Below are 24,559 nucleotides of genomic sequence, written 5' to 3'. Positions count from 1 at the left end.
TCCCTCTTGGAAGACCTGGTAGAAGAGGTAGATGAAGTAGACTGAGTTCTTCAACGTCTACGGTGCGCACCGTGCTTCCTCTCCCGTGATCTTCTTGGGTAGTCTTCCCTTCTAGGAGAGCGAGATCTGACCAGATCTTTTCTTCTGGGTGAACGAGATCTGACCGGATCTTCCCTTCTGGGAGAGCGGGATCTGGTTGGCCTTCTCACAGGCGATTTGCTTGCTTGGCGCCTGGGAGGACTGCGTCTGTCCACTTCCTCCACCAGCCTCTGGAGAGGAGATCTGGGCTGAGGACTGACATACTCTTGCATACGTCTGGCAGCCCCTGACTCTCGCCAATGATCCAAAGACTTGTACCATCTAGGTGACAGTCTGACCTCCGCAGCCAAAGCATCTGGCTGCCGTACAGGCGATCTGCGGACAAGACTTCTGGATCTTGAGGATGTTGTCGAAGAGCCAGAAGACTGACGTGTAATGGCGAGAAGCTGACTCCGTCACCATGATTACAGATTTCCTCGACGACGAACGAGCTCTTTCTGAATGCCTCGATGTCGAGCGTTCCGGCGTCGAATGTCTTTCTCTCTACGCCGAATGCCTCTGGGGGATTCGGCAGGGCCATCAATCTCGAAGTCTAATGCTTCAACGGCGATCGATGCGAGGATCTACGATCTCTCGATGCCGAACGGCGATGAGCAGCCGACGGCGGAGCCTCCCTCGACGCCGAACGGTGATGACCAGCCGTCGACGGAGCCCTCTCTCTCGACGTCGAATGTCTGTGCGACGAGGCAGAGGGGAATTGGTCACCCTTGACGCCGAGCGTCGATGAGACTGCGACGGAGACTGCCTCCTTGACACCGAACGATGTTTTGTTGTCGACGGCGGAGGGGTCTTGGTCCACGACGCCGAACGTCGTTTCTTAGACGACGGCGGAAGGGTCACACTTCTCGACGCCGGTCGTCGCCTGGATGACGACGGCGGAGGAGTGACCTCCCTCGACGCCGATCGTCGCCGGGTTGACGACGGCCGAGGGGCCTTGGATCTCGACGCCGACCGTCGCCTGGTTGACGGCGGCGGAGTCACATTTCTCGACGCCGGACGTCGCCCGGTTGACGACGGAGGAGGAGGTGTGACCTCCCTCGACGCCGAACGTCGCCGGGTTGACGACGGCGGAGGGGATTTCGACGACGGAGCTGGATTCTTCGACGTCGACGTACCTGGTCTTTTTGACCGAACACCTCCGTTTCATGCACACTGGATGCGTGGCGTCGCATTGCCAAGAGTTTGTCTTGCCGTCTGCCGTATTAGCCCGAGTTACCGCTAACATTTCATCCTGATCTCGCCCTGATACAGGAACAGGGCTTTCGCAACCTTTGTGCGATGGTACGAGTTGCTTGCTGGGGCGAGCTGTTCTCGAACGGTCAGTTTAAGACTGCAGAGATGTCCTTTGCGTCTCATAGCCACACCCCGCTTGAGGTCTTCTATTATATACGCCTACGTGCGGGGATGAGGGACATCCTACCCAACTTCCCTGAAGAACCTGAAATCCTGCCCCCACTCCATTTCCTGTTATGCTCACAGGATGGGACACATCTAGTCTCTGGCCTATACCGTCAGCTCAGGGCTGCAGCTCCAATGCCCGAGACTAATGCACGGGCACACTGGACTGCTGAGCTGGCTACTGACCTCACTGACGAGCAATGGCAATACTGCTGTACCCTCACGTCTCGCATATCCGCAAGCAGTAGACTGAAAATCATACATTACAAATTCCTGCAACGGGTGTATTATACGCCAGTGCGGAAACAGAGATTCGGCTTGGCGGTCGATGATCAATGCGGGCGATGCCGTACTGAACACGCTGACTTCCTACACCAGGCGTAGAGATGCCCTCAAGTTTGACGGACGCCCTCACAGTGATGACAAAGTGCGCCGTGTCCATAGACCCCTTGTTCACACTCCTCGGACATACTCCACATATCCCTAAATCTTGTCGAAAATTCGCCGATACTGCACTTCTCTTGGCTAAGAGGCGTGTGTGGCGCGTCGATGGGGTCGAGGCAGAGCGCCTAAATTTAAGGACTGGCTGGCAGACTTGACCTACTGTCAGGAGCAGCACACCACCTTTGCTGAATTGTTACCGATTTAGAGTCTGCCTAAAGACATTTGGGGTCCCCTAGTGAGCTATTTACTCACGCAATCGGATGACGACGATACACCTGAGGGAAACCATACTGCTGATTAGCGACACTGTATGGGCTTAGAGTGGGGCCATCGTCCTCGCCAATACATACACATCCCCTCTTTGTACTACTGGGGAGTGTCACCCCGATCTTGGGCCTTGGGGCACCGCCCTGACCACCTCACCCCACATGTCACTCTTCACTGTGGACCCCCCACCTGGGATCGCCTATTTTCCTTACCCTATCCGGGGTCTTCCTGTGCCATTCATGACATATACTCACACCCCTCATGCTCAATGACAATCCATGACACCATACACGTTGCTTACCATAGCATTGATACTATGCCGCCAGGACTCCTGTTCGACTATTGCGATGAGCACGAACTTGCCTGTCTATGCTACCGTACTGGCTGGAACCCTTATTTCCAAGCAAGTATGTAATGCCTCTTAGTTTCTTGAATGTTGGGAAGTTCTTTCAATCTTAACGGAAAATGAACAATAACTGAAAACACTGTTCTGCTGCAGTCTATCCTCAGATGCTTAGCAACGCCGGTTGTACCACTGCTATTACCTGATCCTAAGACATGCCGCCGGGCCTCCGGGATGCCGGCCACAAGGCTGTGTTCTATTTGCTTGCTACGCTGCCGGCCTCTGGGTTGTAGGCGCAAGAAGCTGTGTAATGTATTTCCTCCTATGCAATAAAGCAGTTTTGAACACCAAAAAAAAAAAAAAAAAAAAAGGAGCCGGAAAGAACAACTGACCTAACTGTCACACCTGGGGCATGATGGGATACAGGGGGTCATGGGTGCCTTAAAGGCACGGTGTCAGTTTATTGCTATGCAGCTACAGGTTAGCTTTTCAGTCTTTTTAGACTGTGTTTGCAATGCAGCCTGGGAGCGGTCTATACTTTCAGTGAGTTATGAGAATTTCTGCTGATTTCTAAGCATTAAAACAGTTTCTAAACAATCTTTGGTGTTGTTTCGCATGTTTCTAATGCATATTATTCATGTATGGTGGAAATTCTTCACAGCATATTTCAGCTCTGATGTTATTTGGCTGCTATTGTGTATATATATATATATATATATATATATATATATATATATATATATATATATATCACCGCTCCACTCGCACCAGCCTGTCGCACTCAGAGGCGGGTGCCTGCCAGTCGGGGGTGCTCCCGACGTCAATGTCTGCTACAATAATCCCTCCCCGCAATCTTCGGGAAATAGGAGGCAGCACTCCAAAGATAGATGCACAAAAATTCTTTAATCTCACAAGTAGCGCTTTCGGCACTCGGCCTTCGTCAGCAATGAGACGCGCATAACAAGCATTAGATTGTTTTTAAACTCCCGCGTTGCTCGGGTGTAAACATAAAGAGAGGACTACCATCAAAGAACTCAAATGTAAGAATAGCGGTTGCCATCTTGTAATGGTAGTTGTCGCACTGTGTTTAAACACTATGTTTGTCTAGTTACACGAGTAATATCCTCTTATATTTTCACATAATGCGACGTACAACTAAAACTCAAATTAAAATTAAAATTACAACATCACGCCCATGATGAACTGAAACCCAAACCTAAAATTGAACCTATGAGAGGTTTCTTTCCCTGCAGACGTTGCAAGGCGTGCAAGGGAAGCAAACGAATAACTCAGTACAGCATTCCAGGTGTCAAGGAGCCTAAAAGAATACAGAAATTCCTCACATGTTCCACGCCATATGCGGTGTACTGTCTTACATGTCCTTGTGGCAGAAGGTATGTGGGCAGTACAACCAATCCAGTGAAATTAAGGATATTGGAACACCAGAGAGCGATCCAGAATGCAGATGTTACTTACCCAGTTGCGAGACATTTTGATAAGGAGCATGCGCGCAACAGGGAATTACTGACTTTTTTCTGCTTGGATTCTGTCCCGGTGAATGTAAGGGGTGGTGACAGACTCTTAAAATTAAGGCGTTTGGAATCACGATATATCATCGACCTGTTAAGTAAAATGCCTACTGGATTGAACATGCATGAGAACCTAGCTGTGCACCTGGGATGACTTGATTTGAATTGACTGTAATTTAGCTTCACGTTTTCTAACTGTTTCCTAATGAAAGATGGAATGAATTATTCTGTGTATATATTATTTACTTTTCCTTAAGGGTTGAAATACGTTGCAGAGATCACTATGGATGTACGCCCATCCAGGGCGGTAATACAAATTAGAGGAGGACTCTAAGTTTGGTGTTAATATTGTGGCCATATGGCGGTGAGAATTAATTTCGATTCATTCATAACCTTAACACTGTTGCATTCATTGATTATTGGCACATTGCATTTATTTATAATTGTCAGATGCCATCTAAAAATGGCCCATCCAGGGCGTGATGTTGTAATTTTAATTTTAATTTGAGTTTTAGTTGTACGTCGCATTATGTGAAAATATAAGAGGATATTACTCGTGTAACTAGACAAACATAGTGTTTAAACACAGTGCGACAACTACCATTACAAGATGGCAACCGCTATTCTTACATTTGAGTTCTTTGATGGTAGTCCTCTCTTTATGTTTACACCCGAGCAACGCGGGAGTTTAAAAACAATCTAATGCTTGTTATGCGCGTCTCATTGCTGACGAAGGCCGAGTGCCGAAAGCGCTACTTGTGAGATTAAAGAATTTTTGTGCATCTATCTTTGGAGTGCTGCCTCCTATTTCCCGAAGATTGCGGGGAGGGATTATTGTAGCAGACATATATATATATATATGAGTATATATATGTTGGGCACATATAATATAGTGTTTCCGGGGTCCCGCGCATGGGCGGGAATATTCTAATGCTTATGACTATTGATGAGGATCCCCTGGAAGAGAACCTTGGTAACATGAAAACCAGGAAGTAAAGTAGCCCAAAGCTACCAAGAAAAAAGTTCCACATCTATGACTATCATAGTCATTACACATAGTCCAAACTGCAGCCAATCAGGCACAGTCATTACACATAGTCCAAACTGCAGCCAATCAGGCGACAGCACCCACCAGAATGTTCTCCTCAGAGGCTCAGGCTCTCAGATTTTCTCGCGCAATAGTGTAACCAAGAGATAAGAGCATAAACCAGCCTCTGAAGGGAGGTGGGCGGGTTGCATGTGAATTAATGAAAGACACCAATACTGGAGAACCACAGATTTCAGGTAAGGAAAATACTACTTACCAGTATGCATCTGTTCTTGGCATGTAGAGCTGTAGAGTCTCAAACTGTGCATTAGATCGGCACCTGGTGTTGGGCTCGGATGATTGCATGTTGTCGTCGTCCTGGAAGAAGTCATTGTAGTCACAAGATAGGTGAATCCTCCCTTGGACGATAGTGCGCATGGGCATCGACTCCATCATTACATTGTTTTTCGCCATGATGGGAAATGGAGTTAGTAGAAATAGAAAAAGGGATGTCCATGTGTGTGTATCTAATTAAGATAGAACTGGAACAGATACAGGCCCCAGGGAGACGGGTGGGATTGTGAGACTCAGCAGCTCTACATGCCAAGAACAGATGCATACTGGTAAGTAGCATTTTCCATTCCAGGCAGATGAGCTGCAGATCTCACACTGTGCATCGATTGTACAGCAGTGTCTCCCCTAGCGGTGGTCACCTGTATCTGTTTCAGTAGTATGAAATAGAGCTTTAAGGACAGCTTGGCCTGCTGCAACTTGCTGCTTGGCTTGCACATCAACACAGTAGTGTTTAGTTAAGGTGTGTGTTGTAGACCATTTTGTTGCCTTGCAGATGTCTTCTAGGGGAATGGTCCCTAAGAAAGCCATGGAGGCTCCTAGTTTGCGTGTGGAGTGCTCTCTAGGAGGAACTGTTAATGTACGTTTTGCTTTGTGATAGCATATTTGAATATATTTTACAATCCACCTTCAATTCCAGCTTTAGAGATGGGGTTGCCTTTATGTGGTGGCGAGAAATCTACAAACAGTTGCTTTGTTTTACGAAAGGATTTGGTCCTATCAATGTAATAGAGAAGAGATCTTACATCTAGTGTGTGTAGAGCTCTTTCTGCTACAGAGTCTGGGTTTTGAAAAAACACTGGCAACTCTACTGATTGATTTAGATGAAAAGGAGTAATTACTTTAGAAAGGAATTTGGTATTAGTCCGTAGAACCACCTTATTACGGTGTAATGGTAAAAATGGTTCTTGTGTAGTTAAAGCTTGAATCTCACTAACTCTCCTAAGAGAGGTAATAGCAATAAGGAAATATGTTTTCCATGTAAGGAATTGCAGTTCACACTTGTGTAAAGGTTCAAAGGGGGGCCACATGAGCCTGGTAAGAACAATGTTTAGGTTCCACCCTGGAAAGGGTGGTAACCTAGGAGGAATGATTAGTTTTAATCCTTCCATAAAAGCTTTGATTACAGGTACTCTAAATAACGACATGTGTTGTCTATTTTGTAGATATGCTGCAAGATGTAAACGTATAGATAAATATGCTAGATTACTTCTTTGTAAATGGAGAAGGTAACAGATGATATTCTGGATGATAGCATCTAGAGGATCAATTTGCTTATTAGTGCAGTAAATGGCAAATCTCTTCCATTTTGCAGCATAGCAAGCTCTAGTAGTAGGTCTTCTGGCTTCTTTAATGATATTCATACAGTCTGGTGACAGGTTAAGGTAACCAAACTCTAGGACTTCAGGAGCCAGATCGCCAGATTCAGTTAACTTGGATCTGGATGTCTGATGTCTCCATGGTCCTGAGCTAGCATGGATGGTGTCAGGCACAGTCTTTGGTGTGGAACTAGAGAGAGTTCTAGCAGCGTGGTGAACCATGGTTGGCGTGCCCATGTGGGAGCTACCAGTATAGATTTGAGAGATTGTGGTCTCAGCTTGCGTACTACTAGCGGTATTTGTGGGATTGGTGGAAAAGCGTACGCAAATCTGCCTGACCAGTTCATCCATATCGCATTGCCCCTGGACAGCGGGTGTGGAAACCTGGCGGCAAAGGTTGGGCATTTTGCGTTTTCGTGTGTCACAAACAGATCTATGTCTGGATGACCCCACTTGTGAAAGAATGGTAGAAGAACTTGCAGTTGTAGTTCCCATTCGTGAATCTGTTGTGTCTGTCGACTTAACAGATCTGCTATCTGATTGTGAACTCCTGGAAGGTGCTCTGTCAACAGATATATCTTTTGTGGAATGTCCCATCTCCAAATGTTCTGTGCGAGCTCAGACAGTTGCAGGGAATGTGTGCCTCCTTTTTTTTGAATATAGTACATGGCTGTCATGTTGCCCGTCCGGATCAAGACAGCTTTGTTCTGTACATGTACTTGGAAGGATTTTAGTGCTAGGAATAATGCTAGCAGCTCTAGGTGATTGATGTGAAGCACCTTTTGTTGAGCGGTCCATTTTCCCCGAGTTGTATGGTGGAGCAGATGGGCTCCCCATCCTGTGAGGGATGCGTCTGTTGTCAGTACAATCTGTGGCGCAGGTTTGAGGAACGGCCGCCCTCTGTACACGTTTTTGGTGTTCCACCACTGCAGAGAGCGATGTGTGCGGCTGTCCACCAACACCAGGTCTGTAAGATGTCCTTGAGCCTGATTCCACTGATGTGCTAGACATTTCTGCAATGGGCGCATTTGCAGTCTTGCATATGGAACAATAAAAATGCAAGATGCCATCATGCCTATTAGTTGCATGACACTCTGGCTGGGACACAGTGTTGGTTTTGAAACTTTGTGAATAAGGCTTGAATGCTCTGTATCCTGGCTGGACTGCGATATGTTAGAGCTGTATCGGTGTTTATGGTAGCCCCTAGGTACTGATGTATATGAGAGGGCTGGAGATGTGACTTGGTGTAGTTGATTGTAAACCCCAAGTTGTGCAGTGTTTGATTCGTTTGAGATGTGTGTTGGACACACTGATTGAATGACTTGGCTTTTATGAGGTATGTGAAGACGTGGATATGCTGTCTTCTGAGATGTGCTGCTACTACTGCAAGGCACTTTGTAAACACTCGTGGTGCAGTTGTGACACCGAATGGAAGGACTTTGAACTGATAGTGTTGTCCTTCTAGTACAAATCCGAGATACTTCCGGTGAGAAGGATGTATGGGAATGTGGAAGTAGGCATCCTTGAGGTCTAGTGTGGTTAGGAAATCGCCTTGTTGCAACAATGGGAGCACTTGTTGTAAAGTGATCACTTGAAAATGATCTGAGTGTATATACAGATTGAGAGGCCTTAGGTCTAGAATTGATCTTAGTGTTCCGTCCTTTTTGAGTATTAGGAAATAGAGTGAGTAAACCCCTGTTCCTTGATGTTACAACGAAACTAGCTGTATTGTATCTTTTTGCAGCAATGAGAACTTTTTGTTGGAGAAGCGTTAGATGTTCTGTGGACATTGGACGCTGTCTGGGTGGTATGTGTGGAGGGGTAGCCGTAAGCTCTAGGCAGTAACCATACTGGATAGTTTGTCTTACCCACTTGTCTGTTGTGATGGAATTCCAGACAGGTAGGAACTGTGTTAGTCTGCCCCTACAGGAGTGGAATGCTGTTGGGGAAGCAAAAGGAAGTCACTGTTTTGTGTTGGGAGAGGTTCGATTATTGTTGATTCCTCGACCTCTTCCCTTGTTGTTGTTGCCTCTGTAGCCTCCTCTAAAGTATCCTTTATTGGAGGATTTTTGTGTATTTGTTTTAAAGGAAGCTGAATTGTCTGCTCCAGCTTGTTTGGAATCTCCTCCAATGACACCCGACCAAATAGGATTTATTCACTGTGTAGGGGAGAAGAAACAGGGGCGGGCGGGGGGAGAAGAAACAGGGGCGGGGGGGGGGAGAAGAAACAGGGACGGGCAGGGGGGAGAAGACACAGGGGCGGGTGGGGGGAGAAGACACAGGGGCGGGTGGGGGGAGAAGACACAGGGGCGGGTGGGGGGAGAAGACACGGGCGGGCGGGGAGGGGAGAAGAAACAGGTGCAAACGGGAAGGGGGAGAAGAAACAGGGGTGGGCGGGAGAGGGGGAGAAGAAACAGGGGCGGGCGGGAGGGGAAGAAGAAACAGGGGCGGTGGGAGGGGGAGAATAAAAAGGGGCGGGCGGGAGGGGGTGAGAAGAAACAGGGGCGGGAGGGAGACGGTGAGAAGAAACAGGGGCGGGCGGAGGGGGTGAGAAGAAACAGGGGCGGGCGGGGGGGAAGAAGAAACAGATGCGGGCGGAAGAAGAAACAGGGGCGGGAGGGGAAGAGAAGAAACGGGGGCAGGGGGAGAAGAAACAGGGGCGGGCGGGGGGAGAAGAAACCGGGGCGGGCAGGGGTGAGAAGTAACAGGGGCGGGAGGGGGTGAGAAGAAATAGGGGCGGGAGGGGGTGAGAAGAAACAGGGGCGGGCGGGGGTGAGAAGAAACCGGGGCGGGCGGGGGTGAGAAGAAACAGGGGCGGGCGGGAGGGGGTGAGAAGAAACAGGGGGGGCAGGGGGAGAAGAAACAGGGGCGGGCGGGGGGAGAAGAAACAGGGGCAGGCAGGGGTGAGAAGAAACAGGGGTGGGAGGTGGTGAAAAGAAACAGGGGCGGGCGGGAGGGGGTGAAAAGAAACAGGGGCGGGCGGGAGGGGGTGAGAAGAAACAGGGGCGGGCGGGAGGGGGTGAGAAGAAACAGGAGCGGGCGGGAGGGGGTGAAAAGTAACAGGGGCGGGCGGGGGGGAAGAAGAAACAGGGGCGGGCGGGGGGAAGAAGAAACAGGGGCGGGAGCGTAAGAGAAGAAACGGGGGCAGGGGGAGAAGAAACCGGGGCGGGCGGGGGGGAAGAAACAGGGGCGGGCAGGGGTGAGAAGTAACAGGGGCGGGAGGGGGTGAGAAGAAACAGGGGCGGGCGGGAGGGGGTGAGAAGAAACAGGGGCGGGCGGGGGGAGAAGAAACAGGGGCGGGCGGGGGTGAGAAGAAACAGGGGCGGGCGGGGGTGAGAAGAAACAGGGGCAGGCAGGGGTGAGAAGAAACAGGGGCAGGCAGGGGTGAGAAGAAACAGGGGCGGGCGGGAGGGGGTGAGAAGAAACAGGGGCGGGCGGGAGGGGGTGAGAAGAAACAGGAGCGGGCGGGAGGGGGTGAAAAGTAACAGGGGCGGGCGGGGGGAAGAAGAAACAGGGGCGGGAGGGGAAGAGAAGAAACGGGGGCAGGGGGAGAAGAAACAGGGGCGGGCGGGGGAGAAGAAACAGGGGCGGGCAGGGGTGAGAAGTAACAGGGGCGGGAGGGGGTGAGAAGAAACAGGGGCGGGCGGGAGGGGGTGAGAAGAAACAGGGGCGGGCGGGAGGGGGTGAGAAGAAACAGGGGCGGGCGGGAGGGGGTGAGAAGAAACAGGGGCGGGCGGGAGGGGGTGAGAAGAAACAGGGGCGGGCGGGAGGGGGTGAGAAGAAACAGGGGCGGGCGGGAGGGGGTGAGAAGAAACAGGGGCGGGCGGGGGGAGAAGAAACAGGGACGGGCGGGGGGAGAAGAAACAGGGACGGGCAGGGGGGAGAAGACACAGGGGCGGTGGGGGGAGAAGACACAGGGGCGGTGGGGGGAGAAGACACAGGGGCGGGTGGGGGGTGCACGGGGCGGGCGGGGAGGGGAGAAGAAACAGGTGCAAACGGGAAGGGGGAGAAGAAACAGGGGTGGGCGGGAGAGGGGGAGAAGAAACAGGGGCGGGCGGGAGGGGAAGAAGAAACAGGGGCGGTGGGAGGGGGAGAATAAAAAGGGGCGGGAGGGGGTGAGAAGAAACAGGGGCGGGCGGGAGGGGGTGAGAAGAAACAGGGGCGGGCGGGAGGGGGTGAGAAGAAACAGGGGCGGGCGGGAGGGGGTGAGAAGAAACAGGGGCGGGCGGGAGGGGGTGAGAAGAAACAGGGGCGGGCGGGAGGGGGTGAGAAGAAACAGGGGCGGGGGGGAAGAAGAAACAGATGCGGGCGGAAGAAGAAACAGGGGCGGGAGGGGAAGAGAAGAAACGGGGGCAGGGGGAGAAGAAACAGGGGCGGGCGGGGGGAGAAGAAACCGGGGCGGGCAGGGGTGAGAAGTAACAGGGGCGGGAGGGGGTGAGAAGAAACAGGGGCGGGAGGGGGTGAGAAGAAACAGGGGCGGGCGGGGGTGAGAAGAAACAGGGGCGGGCGGGAGGGGGTGAGAAGAAACAGGGGGGGCAGGGGGAGAAGAAACAGGGGCGGGCGGGGGGAGAAGAAACAGGGGCAGACAGGGGTGAGAAGAAACAGGGGCGGGAGGGGGTGAAAAGAAACAGGGGCGGGCGGGAGGGGGTGAGAAGAAACAGGGGCGGGCGGGAGGGGGTGAGAAGAAACAGGAGCGGGCGGGAGGGGGTGAAAAGTAACAGGGGCGGGCGGGGGGAAGAAGAAACAGGGGCGGGCGGGGGGAAGAAGAAACAGGGGCGGGAGCGGAAGAGAAGAAACGGGGGCAGGGGGAGAAGAAACCGGGGCGGACGGGGGGGAAGAAACAGGGGCGGGCAGGGGTGAGAAGTAACAGGGGCGGGAGGGGGTGAGAAGAAACAGGGGCGGGCGCGAGGGGGTGAGAAGAAACAGGGGCGGGCGGGAGGGGGTGAGAAGAAACAGGGGCGGGCGGGGGGAGAAGAAACAGGGGCGGGCGGGGGTGAGAAGAAACAGGGGCGGGCGGGGGTGAGAAGAAACAGGGGCAGGCAGGGGTGAGAAGAAACAGGGGCGGGAGGGGGTGAGAAGAAACAGGGGCGGGCGGGAGGGGGTGAGAAGAAACAGGGGCGGGCGGGAGGGGGTGAGAAGAAACAGGAGCGGGCGGGAGGGGGTGAAAAGTAACAGGGGCGGGCGGGGGGAAGAAGAAACAGGGGCGGGAGGGGAAGAGAAGAAACGGGGGCAGGGGGAGAAGAAACAGGGGCGGGCGGGGGAGAAGAAACAGGGGCGGGCAGGGGTGAGAAGTAACAGGGGCGGGAGGGGGTGAGAAGAAACAGGGGCGGGCGGGAGGGGGTGAGAAGAAACAGGGGCGGGCGGGAGGGGGTGAGAAGAAACAGGGGCGGGCGGGAGGGGGTGAGAAGAAACAGGGGCGGGCGGGAGGGGGTGAGAAGAAACAGGAGCGGGCGGGAGGGGGTGAAAAGTAACAGGGGCGGGAGGGGAAGAGAAGAAACGGGGGCAGGGGGAGAAGAAACAGGGGCGGGCGGGGGAGAAGAAACAGGGGCGGGCAGGGGTGAGAAGTAACAGGGGCGGGAGGGGGTGAGAAGAAACAGGGGCGGGTGGGAGGGGGTGAGAAGAAACAGGGGCGGGTGGGAGGGGGTGAGAAGAAACAGGGGCGGGTGGGAGGGGGTGAGAAGAAACAGGGGCGGGCGGGAGGGGGTGAGAAGAAACCGGGGCGGGCGGGGGTGAGAAGAAACAGGGGCAGGCGGGGGTGAGAAGAAACAGGGGCGGGCGGGGGTGAGAAGAAACAGGGGCGGGGCTGAGAAGAAACAGGGGCGGGCGGGGGTGAGAAGAAACAGGGGCGGGCGGGAGGGGGTGAGAAGAAACAGGGGCGGGCGGGAGGGGGTGAGAAGAAACAAGGGCGGGCGGGAGAAGAAACAGGGGCGGGAGGGGAAGAGAAGAAACGGGGCAGGGGGAGAAGAAACAGGGGCGGGCGGGGGGAGAAGAAACAGGGGCGGGCAGGGGTGAGAAGTAACAGGGGCGGGAGGGGGTGAGAAGAAACAGGGGCGGGCGGGAGGGGCTGAGAAGAAACAGGGGCGGGCGGGAGGGGCTGAGAAGAAACAGGGGCGGGCGGGAGAAGAAATAGGGGCAGACGGGAGAAGAAACAAGGGCGGGCGAAGAAACAAGGGCGGGCGGGAGAAGAAACAAGAGCGGGCGGGAGGGGGTGAGAAGAAACGTGCGGGAGGGGGTGAGAAAAAACCAAGCCGGGTGGCAGGGGGGAGAATAAACATTTGGATAAGAAACTATCTTGACCCAGCTATCTCCTTCAACATATATAAACACTGCAGGCATCTCACCTACCATTCCCCTAACATGCCATTCCATATATTTATTAAAGATATTGAGTTGAGTATGGCTAAATAAAATAGTCATTTTGGGCTCAGATGCTATTTTAAAGGGGCATGTCCTCTTCTGTTTTTCTTTCTTTGTTGTATTTTTCAGTTGCCCTTTAGAGAGTTCGCACTGCCCAGAAGGCTGTGCTGCAAGGAACACAGTTTTGGGTAGCTGTAGCCCGAACAGTTTCCAGCTGCTGTGATTAATGAATCATAGTAAGTTACACCGTGATGGCCACAGTGATTGCTGGCTCACAGGAGATTCCACATTACCTAAGACTGCTCTATAAATATGACCGTGCCCTATCTTCATTGCTTGTCATCATCAGGGCCAGTCGAAGCCGTAGAAGAACAAGAACAGCGTGTGATCAGGAAGCTGTAGCTGCAGAAGTGGTAGAGAACTTCGATCAGTCTCCAAGATTCGACCAAGAACGTCAATTCAGTTGGCACAGTCGACAGTCTACCCCGGTTGAGCCTGCACATTTGGTGGCAGTTCGAAAAGCGGGAACATACCCTAGCACAGCAAACAAACAGTTTGGAATCTTGTTGGCAAGAGAGCGGTTGGGCTCCACTCAAAACTTGCTTAGATATTTTTGTTCGAATAAACAAAGTATTAGTGCGCAGTGAGGGAACTTCGCTTTAGTCAGGGATTGAAAAATTCTGTAGATTGTGCAAATAATAGTGATATCGAGAGCTCCACTATTAGCATACAGGAATAAAGACCAATACTTGTCAGATCACCTGCCTTTTGTCGCTAAACAGAAGAGTTTCCTGTGCCCTTTCAGTGACGAAGCATCAAGAGGAGAATCCATCCCATTAAAGGCTCCTAGAACAGGTTCGCCGAAATCATTTTCTTTTCAGGTAAGGTGTTACTGATCGGAAGCCAGGATACTCGGGTAGTACTTCTGTGGTAATTGCAGTGATTTATAGTGACTCTAGTGTCTTCCGTATCTCCCTCCCAGCTGACCCCTTCCTTTCCCACCCTCGCTTGATTGTTCCAAATGTCTGTGCTTAAACAGCAAGCAGCAGTTGCGAAGATCAGGAGGAGGACCCACTTGAGCATCACCCTGGTCCTGAGGAGTTCATATGGCTGACCGAAAGAGGGGCAGGATGGAGGCCGGAGAAGAAACCGAAGCAGGATGGAGGACGGAGAAGAAACCGGAGCAAGATGGAGGACGGAGAAGAAACCAGAGCAGGATGGAGGCCAGAGAAGAAACCGGAGCAGGATGGAGGCCGGAGAAGAAACAGGAAGTGAGGGGGGGAGGCTTCAGAAGAAACAGGGTGCGGGTGGGAGGCCGGAGAATAAACGAGGGTGGAATGGGATTAAGATTTAAAAAAATAAAAGGCTTTAACGGAGCCACTCCTTGGGGTCCTAGTGATGTGCTATCCATGTCTATTACTAAGATGAAAATGTTTAAGAGGAGTTTAGCCAATACACGACCCAATATTATGAGACTTATGGCAATTTTCACTTCTATTCATTCATACTCTTTATTACAGCACGAGGGCAATAACGTTAGATCACATCCATGGTCTACTTGAAGGCTGTTACAACAAACCACCAACCCAAAAAATGAATGATGGTCACAGGATGGATGAATGGACCAGGCAGAGACATGATAATCATTATTCACTCTATCTGCTACTTTACGCACACAGCTGTCATCCACAAAATAAGTCTATGAATGCTGAATCATTCACAAAGTCAAAGCCTTAGAGGTCAGGAAGATGGTGCTACATATCCAATTTCAAGTAAAATTGTCAACCATGACACTAAAAAGGCAACCTCCTGGGTAATGTAGTCAAGTAAAGTTTGCATGCAGTGGTCTGCAATTATATTGTCAGCAGTCCATTAAACTTTATGGTGAGCAATAGGTCAATTAAATTTAAAAAATGGAGGATGAACAGCAAGCATGAAGCTAACTCCTCCGGATTGCAACGTCCCAGGAAAATAAATCCTACAATCAACTCGAACTCTCTGCTGCCCAGTTCCCAAACACAGGACTCCTTCTATCCTGAATATCAATATTGACTCAAAACAGACCCGATTTTAGGAGTAAGCAGGGCAAGATGGAGGACGATAGAGGAACCAAAATGTAACGCTCTTTACCAAACATTATACAACACTCTCTAATCAAATGGCCAGACAAATGACAATATGGCAGAAGGGGCAGTGTTTAATAAAAGCTCCCTTTGAGTTTAAATGAAAAAAACTGAACAAGATTAGTCAATTCTGGTGTACAGATGCAGTTAATGGATTAATTTCCAGACAATCTTTTTTAAATATAGATTACCATCATCATATAGTCACAAGAGATCCTAGAGTCCTTTTTTTACAATTCTATATCTAAAAATCAGTCAGAAACGGTTTCACACTAAAATGTAGTCAACACCTTAAAGAGGCCATCTAGTACGAAGAAAAGCTATCCTCCTTACCAGCCCTGTATCTCTAAAAGTCGTCAACAATAGGCATTCCTGAATAATTATAACTTAGCTTAATAGTGTCTGCTTGGCATTGGAGATCTACCGCAACACCATTCCTCCGAAAGCCCCCTTTAAGAGATATCCACCACCTGCTCGGTACCCCTTCATGATGCTATATGATGGACGGGGCTATAGAGTCAGACACATGTTCCCAAAGCGCTGGCTTCTTAAAATGAGTTGCTATGCAGATGATGCAGTTTTGGAAATCTATTCTCAACCACATCTGTACTGAAGGAAAACAGCCCTGGAAATGATTAAGAATAGTAACGGCAAACAAAAAAAACACATCAGTAAAAATACAATTATACAAAAAAAAAAACTTTAAAAACAGATTGGTTTACGAAGCACTGTACAGTTCAATTGTACTATTTCTTACTAGCCCAGACATTAACAAATGACATTTTCTAAAATATTTCACACTTAACCTCGTTATTTTCCTGTCTCAATAGGAAAAATCTATTTTTACCTTCCCACTTGTAACCTAAAGATATTTCCGGTTGCCTTGGAAACGATAGTGGGATGCAGAAAAAAAGTTAATGCTGCAAACACACAAGAGAAACTCACCTTCCCAAGATCTCCAGTAATTCTGCAATACCATTGTGATGTTCAGTTTCATAAATAAACCTAAAGACAGAACCCGAAACAAGTACAGTGTTAGCTAATATTTGAAATACAGGGTTAGACAGATACAAATTTAGCACAGCTTGCCAATTATGAATATGCAGTTTAAGCATTGGGCAAGCAGCACATACAAGAGCTAGCAACAATTACTCCCGAAATACATGTTGTCTCTCACACATACACACTTCCTCTCCCAACCATAAACAAGCAGAGCTATAATTATTTTCTTTAATTCGTATACTGCACTTTTGTTTTTGGCCAAATTTCTGCATTTGTAACTTCAAACTCTATAAATCTCAACCATTGCACTCACTGTGGCCGAAGATCACAAGGCTTTAGAAAGACAAAATTAACACTCTTGGCTTTTTCAATTTTACAAACCACTTCACATGTTTGCCCCACAGACAAATGCTTTTATTATACAGACTTGTTTGACATTGCCAGGCCGGATATTTTTGTATACTTGTGCCATGCACTATACTGAAAGATCAACACATTAACCATTGTTCTAGTTCACATAACAAGACGTTACTGCATCCAGCCCCCGGATGTGAGAGTCAAACATGTTGAAAAAGAGTGGAAGAACATGTAAGTTACCTTTGGTAAACTCGTTCTGTTATTGATTCTAACCACAGATTCCTCATCCTTTGAATATTCCCCTAGGTGTCCGGACTAGACCGGAAACTTCAGCAGTCCCTTTGTGCGCCTTAAGGTGGCGCCTTGCAGCTCCACACTGACACCATTCCACTCTGGAAATGACGCGCAGGCCCACACAGGAGCCACTCCAATCCGATGTTGGTTGCTTTCGAGACTGTCTACCCCCCAGATGTAGAGCCGAAAAAGCATGTTGGTAAACTGTCAGGATGAGAGGGTCGGTGAGGAATCTGAAGGTACTTTCTCAGGACGAGAGTTACCGAAGGTCAAACTTATTTTCTGACAGAGACGTCTAGCGACAGATTCCTCAATTTTCAATAGATACCCCTATTCCGAATTAGGCTTAAGACTGAACTGAAACCAGAAAATCCTGTAGTACAAATGTAGTAGTGTACCATTCCACATAATCACTCTCCATAACACATAATCCCACTCTACATAATTCCTATACACTTAATACCACATACTTTCTATCTATAGAATTTCACTGCACAACATACCACATAATTTCACTACACACAACATACATCCACTCCAAAAAAAAATTGTAAAAAGCTTTTACATTTACGCCAATAGCTCTAACTCCCGCAAATGTGAGACCTATTACATTGTAAATGCTTCTTTAACTGGTAGTAGCTTTTGCAGAGTGGTGCAGAAAGGGGGCTGGGCCTTCGACCAGCTATCAGGAATTACGCTGTGTAGGACTTACAGGAGGGCTTCTTGGCCCCCAAAGTCCCTCAGAAGTAAAGTGGACTTTATCCCCAACCCGTAGTGTGGCAGGAGGAGCATTTGAGGAGTGTTAGAGAAAGGGGGGCATGGCCTCCGAAGACCTCTTAGCAATCCCACTGTGAGGGACTTACTGGAGGTAACAGGAGGGGTAGTTGGACCCCAAAAAACAACCTTGGGGGCCAACTGCTCCTCATATTTGCTTCAGTAAGCCCCACACAGCAGCATTGTTAAGTTCTCATAGCAGGTCACGCCCTATTTTTCCACCAGTCTGCAAATGTGCCTCCTGGCGTGCTCTTGGTTGGGAATGAAGTCCCCTTGCCTCCTGAGGGTCTCTAAGGGCCAACAAGCCCTCCTGTTCTCTAGTAAGCCCTACACAGCTGGATTGCTGAGAGAGGTCCGAGGCCTCACCCCCTTTGTACACCACTCTGCAAACGCTTAGTCTGACGCACTGCTGCTCGGGGGATGAAGTCCACTTCAATCTGGAGGTCCTCAGGATACAAGAGGACCTAATCGCCCCACCAGCAGTGCGCCAAAAGGTGCGATTGCAGAGGGGTGTACAAAAGGGGCATGGCCTCGGACCACCTCTGTGTGGGGCTTACTGGGATAGTTAGCCCCAAAGGAACCTCAAGGATCATGGGGACTTAATCCCCCAACCCAGAACACGCCAGGAGGCGCGTTTGCAGAGTGGTGCAGGGAGGGGGCGGGGCCTCTGGCAAGATGCCAGCTTTTTTTTCTCTTTTATCTTTACAATTAGATGGGGGGTAGTCTGTGTGGCTTCCCTTCCCTCATATTTAAGGGCCCCATGCCCAGCCACATTTCTTTAAAAAAAAAAAAAAAAACACTGAAAGAAAAAAAACGGGAATGGGGTCAAGTAGCCCCCCTCCAGAGGAGGATTTCGGCCCCAGAGTCCCCATCCCCAGGGACATGGCCACAATTTGTATTTTCATTAAAAATATATATTTTTAGGGAGGGGGGCCATGTGGCCCCCTTTCCCTTTGCCACCTTTGGCCCCGGGGACCCCATCCCCCAGGGCCTGGCCTCAACAATGGGGGCCACAGAGGAGCCTAGTGCTGCCCTGAGTCAATGCAAGTGTGGCACTGCGGCAGTCACCCTTGAGGAAGGTAGGCGGGAGCCAGTGTTGCCCGGTGATGCTTCGAATCAGCACGCAGCGTTTCTTGGCTGCAGCAGGCACAGGCTCGGGAAGGCACCCGTTCACAACAAGGTGCACGTTTGGAGCACAGCACAAGCAGGCAATTGGGCACAATCTGACGCGAGCCAATTGCAGCTGCTGGACTCCCGATTACCAAAATCCCGCGGCAGTGGTGAAGCCCTTAGCGGTCCCGAGGTTTTGAAACAGGGGGCAAGCCATCAAGTCCTTGGAGAGTACATTCTAGATAGCACTAACGAAGGTAGCAGGGCAGCACAACAAGCGGGTAACAGAGTGGCAGTCCCTCCTGCAACTAGCACTCAGCAAGCCAACACAGTACATCAGTTAGAATGGCAGTCCCTCCATGCAGTACAGCAGTCCTTCTGGAAATATGCATATGTAGAGCTAGCGTTGTCTGTTTACAAGTCCAAAGAAGTGTCTCATTAGATGGGGTCAGAGACCCAGTACTTATACCCGAAAGATCCTTTGATGCGGTCGGTTACTTCAAAAAAACTCTCTAAAGTGCACAGTTCCCCTATCAGTCCTGTCAGACAGCCTAGCTATTAGGGGGGAGGGGGTAAATCAACCCTTTGTGAGGAGACTAGACACTACCTACTCAAGTGAAGTGCTACCTCCTCTCCTCCCTCCTGCCCAAGAGTATCCTGTGCTGTGGCTGTCTAGAAGGAATGCAGAAATTTAGCTGTCCCTCAGCTGAAATAAGTATTGAGGGACAAGCTGTCAGGCACACAGAGCAGAAGTGCAGAGCTATGTCTACTTTCTAAAAGGGGCGTTTCTAAAATAGTCAAGTTCAATACTATCTCACCAGTAAGTAGGATTGATCAATACCAGTGTTAACATATGAAATATCAAGAAGCACTCCTCTCTGATCAGGAATTACAGTTTAAAAGACTATTAAGGAATTCCTAATGTTACACAATGAGAGGGGTAGTCTTCACAGTAGTGAAACACGAAATAGGCTGTTTGTCACTGTAGGAGGCTTAATTGGTACATGGTAGACAATTATTTAAGTGATTCACCCTGCACCAATCCAGGCAACCATTATGGTGATTTAAGTTGTTGTTGACCACCATAGAAATTTCTCAAAGTGGTTGCTGATGAGAACAGCCATCATGCTCATCTTGGACTGTTAAGCAGCTTGTTGCACAAGTTACTTACATTCGGTAACGATGCACAAGTTACTACTTGTGTAACGATATATCTGTAAGAGACATTAGTTAGTGATAGATTCCTTACCTTAGAATATCCCCAGGCGTCAGACTGGATCCGGACACTTTTGCGTAGCAGTACCCTTGCGCGTCGGTAGGCGTCGCCTGCGGCTCCGCGTCCATCGTCGGCGCCGTGATGACGTCGTCTGAGTACTTAGACGCCGCCTCCGTGTGCTGACGTCAGTTCTTAGCCACAGCTTTTCCGCGCCAGAAGCGCAGAGCCATGACTAAAACCAACACTGGTGCCAAGAAACTAGGGCCCTGAAGAACAAGTTACTTACCTTCGGTAACGCTTTTTCTGGTAGATACTATATCTGCCTGTGGATTCCTCACCTTGTGAATATCCCCCTTGCGTCAGCAACGTTCGGAAATTTTCTTCGTAGCACGCCGTCGTGGGCGACGTCACAGAAGCACGGCATCGCGCGCGACTCCGTCTGACGTCACCGACCCCATATCAGGCGCACGCCGGCGTGATGACGTCAGTTCCGCCCTTTTTTCCGTGCCTTCGAGGCACACGGACGGACCAACGATAGCAAATATGCAAATATACAATGTACACAGTACATATAGAACTAAATCAATACAAATGCATAAACCATATATACAGAAAGACCAGGTATAGCAGAGTGGACAACGGGGAGGCGGGTGGGTGAGTGAGGAATCCACAGGCAGATATAGTATCTACCAGAAAAAGCGTTACCGAAGGTAAGTAACTTGTTCTTCTGATAGATACATCTGCCGTGTGGATTCCTCACCTTGTGAATAGATTCCCACAGCAGTCCCCACTCCCGGAGGAGGGTGTCCACTCTGCTACACCAGGAAGTCTTGGAGGACAGAGCGCGCGAAGTGGCCATCCCTCCTCACCTCGGTATCCAAGCAGTAATGCTTCGCGAAAGTGTGGAGGGAGGCCCAAGTCGCGGCCCTGCAAATATCCTCAACAGGTACACCCCTAGACAAAGCAGATGTTGCAGACTTTGCTCTAGTTGAATGAGCTCTAATACCCTCAGGAGGGTCCTTACCCGCAAGGGAGTAGCAGATCTTGATGCACAGGATTATCCACCTGGAAAGAGTGCGCTTGTGCACCGCTCTGCCCTTCTTGCAGCCAGCAAAGCCAACAAACAGCTGGTCGTCCATCCGGAAGTCCTTAGTCCTGTCCAGATAGAAGGACACCGCCCTCTTAGGGTCCAGGCGATGCAGTCTCTCTTCCTCCTTAGACGGGTGAGGGGGAGGATAGAAGGTAGGAAGGGTAATGGACTGCCCAAGATGAAAAGGAGTAACCACCTTAGGCAGAAAAGCAGCCCTGGTCCTAAGAACCATCCTTTCTGCATGAATGGTCAGGAATGGGGGTTTGGAACTTAGAGCTTGAAGCTCACTAACCCTCCTTGCCGAGGTGATTGCAACGAGGAAGATAGTTTTAAAAGAGAGAAGCCTCAATGGACACTTGTGCAAGGGTTCGAAGGGAGAACCCATTAAAAAGGTCAGCACAAGATTCAAATCCCATTGAGGAACCACAAAAGGGGTAGGAGGGAACATATTCATGAGACCCCTCAAGAATCTCAAAACCACCGGAGATTTAAAGAGAGAAGGCTGATCCGGCAAACAAAGAAACGCCGATAAGGCCGAAAGATAACCCTTGACCGTGGCCACAGCCAAACCTTGCTGTGCTAGATAAAGGGCAAATTGTAAAATATTAGACAAATGAGCCTTCAAAGGGTCAATATCCCTCTCCCTGCACCAAGAAACACATTTTGACCACCTATAGGAGTAAATGGACTTAGTGGTGTCACGCCTGGCAGAGAGAATGACATCCACCACCTCGTGAGGGAGAGAAAAAGAACTCAAGTTGCCCCGTTCAATCTCCAGGCATGAAGGTGTAATGTCTGGAGGTGGGGGTGTAGAACCTGCCCCTCCAACTGAGAGAGGAGGTCTGCCCTGTGAGGGAGACGGAGCGGCGGGTGAGAGGATAGGTGGAGTAGGTCCGAATACCACACCCTTCTTGGCCAATCCGGAGCAACCAATATGACTTGGGCCCGGTCTTGACGAATCTTCCTCAGAACCCGAGGAATCAAAGGTATGGGGGGAAACGCGTAAAGGAGTCGATCTCCCCAACTCAACTGAAACGCGTCCCCCAATGCTCCTTGCATCGGATACTGGAGACTGCAGAATGAAAGGCAGTGAGCATTCTCGCGAGTGGCAAATAGATCCACCCGAGGAGTCCCCCACATCCGAAAGATGTCGTGAACAACCTCCGGGTGAAGCCTCCACTCGTGGTCGGCAGAGAACTGCCGACTGAGACTGTCTGCACGCACGTTCAGAACTCCGGCCAGATGATTTGCCACCAGACAAATCTGATGGTCCTGAACCCAGGACCAGAGACGCAGAGCCTCTCTGCAGAGACACTGCGACCCTACTCCTCCCTGCTTGTTGATGTACCACATCGCAGTCGTGTTGTCCGTTAGGACCTGGACCGAACGACCGCGAAGGGAAGGGAGGAAGGCCTTGAGCGCCAAACGTATCGCCCTCAATTCCAGAAGGTTGATGTGAAACAACCTTTCTTCCGGAGACCAAAGACCCTTGACCTCCAGGTCTCCCAGATGAGCACCCCACCCGAGAGTGGATGCATCCGATATCACTGTGGCCACTGATGGGGGTAGCTGAAAAGGCTTTCCTTGTGACAGATTGCCTTCCACGCCCCACCAAGACAGATCCGCCGCAGCTTCCCTGGAGATCCTCACTGACTCCCTGAGATCTCCGTTGTGCTGATACCACTGCCTGCGGAGGCACCACTGGAGCGCTCTCATGTGCCAGCGGGCATGACTGACCAACAGAATGCAAGAAGCCATCAGACCGAGCAGGCGAAGGACCTTCAGGACTGGAACAACCGCTCCATTGAAGAATAAAGGAATCATTTCCTGAATGTCGCGAATCCTTTGAGGTGGAGGGAATGCACGACATACAGAAGTGTCCAGTACGGCACCTATGAACAGGTTGCGCTGGGAGGGCACCAGGTGAGATTTGGGTACGTTTATCGAAAAACCCAACCTGTGTAACAACTGAGTTGTCTCATGCAGATGACGGAGCACCATCTCCGGCGACTCTGCTTTGATCAGCCAGTCGTCTAGATAAGGGAATACAGGAATCCCCGACCTTTTGAGATGCGCAGCCACCACTGCCATCACCTTGGTGAAAACTCGAGGCGCAGTAGTAAGTCCAAACGGGAGGACCGCAAACTGGTAGTGCTGCGATCCCACCGTAAAACGGAGATACTTCCTGTGCGACTTCAGGATTGGGATGTGAAAATACGCATCCTGCAAGTCGATCAACACCATCCAGTCTTCTTCCATCAGCGCCAGAAGAACCTGAGCAAGGGTGAGCATTTTGAACTTCTCCTGTTTGAGATGGAGGTTCAAAATCCTGAGATCCAGGATTGGCCGGAGCCTGCCATCCTTCTTGGGAATCAAGAAATACCAGGAGTAGCACCCTTGACCCCTTTCCTGCTCTGGAACCACCTCTATTGCACCCTTTCGAAACAGTGCCAGGACTTCCTCCTGCAGGCGAAGCAGGTGGTCCTCCGAACAATAACCTTGGCAAGGAGGGTAATTGGGAGGGAACTCCTGAAAAGGAAGTGCATACCCATTCTCTACGAGATTGAGAACCCAAAGATCTGATGTAACCGATTCCCAATCTCGTAGAAAGTGAGTAAGCCGACCCCCTACTGGCCCTACATGATCCAGAATGGTGGATCTAGGGCTGCTTTGCTGATGCGGGTGGGGGTTGGGCATTATTGGAGGAAGTGGAGGAAGAGGAGACTTGACGTCCACGTCCCCTCTGTCTACCTCTATAGGACTTATATAGAGGGTTCTGCTGCTGCTGCTGTTGTTGGCCCTGCTTGAAGGGACGAAAAGAAGATTTACCAAATCCCTTGAATTTTCTAGCCGTAGACCCTCTCATCTGCAGACCCAACGATCTCGCAGTGGCACGGCTGTCTTTAAACCTTTCCAAGGCCACATCAGCCTTCTTACCAAAAAGGCCAGTTCCTTCAAAGGGTAAGTCCAGCAAAGTAGATTGTACATCCGCTGAGAAATCAGATGACTTTAACCATGCGGCTCTCCTGGTCGCAATGGATGAGCCCATAATTCTGGCAACAGAATCCACAGTGTCCATGCCGCTTTGAATGACCATGCGGGCCGCAGCCTAAGTGTCAGAGATCACTTCATTAAAGTTTTTCTTATCCTCCTCAGGAAGTTTTGAAGACAATTCCTTCACTGAGTCCATCAGCGCGTGCACATATCTACCTAAAAGACAAGTAGCATTTGATGACTTTAGAGCCATGCTCCCAGAAGAGAAAGTCTTCTTCGCAGCCTGATCCAATTTCTTAGACTCTTTGTCAGCTGGTACTTGAGGGAAAGAGCCTGCAGCCCTATTAGAGCAAGCCGCCTGAACCACAAGACTTTCCGGAGATGGATGCGTAGAAAGAAAAGCAGGGTCATCAGGAGCCACCCTATAGCGCCTTGCAATTACCCTTGAAACTGCAGGAGCAGACA

At 50.3% G+C, this 24,559-nt stretch overlaps 1 protein-coding gene across 3 annotated transcripts in view; it reads right to left on the bottom strand.

The window, feature by feature from the left end:
- Nucleotides 1-24,559, bottom strand: part of PPP2R5C (protein phosphatase 2 regulatory subunit B'gamma) — a 1,413,048-nt gene that overhangs the window by 602,185 nt on the left and 786,304 nt on the right. For all 3 annotated transcript variants that reach the window (XM_086937820.1, XM_086937822.1, XM_086937821.1), the window contains one exon: nt 16,203-16,262. In XM_086937820.1, the coding sequence (XP_086793946.1) occupies nt 16,203-16,262 (60 nt within the window). The remainder of the gene's footprint in view (nt 1-16,202; nt 16,263-24,559) is intronic.

This window comes from Lissotriton vulgaris, chromosome 9, assembly GCF_964263255.1.
Source record: "Lissotriton vulgaris chromosome 9, aLisVul1.2, whole genome shotgun sequence".
NCBI classification, from domain to species: domain Eukaryota; kingdom Metazoa; phylum Chordata; class Amphibia; order Caudata; family Salamandridae; genus Lissotriton; species Lissotriton vulgaris.
This window is presented reverse-complemented; position numbering and strand designations above follow the sequence as displayed.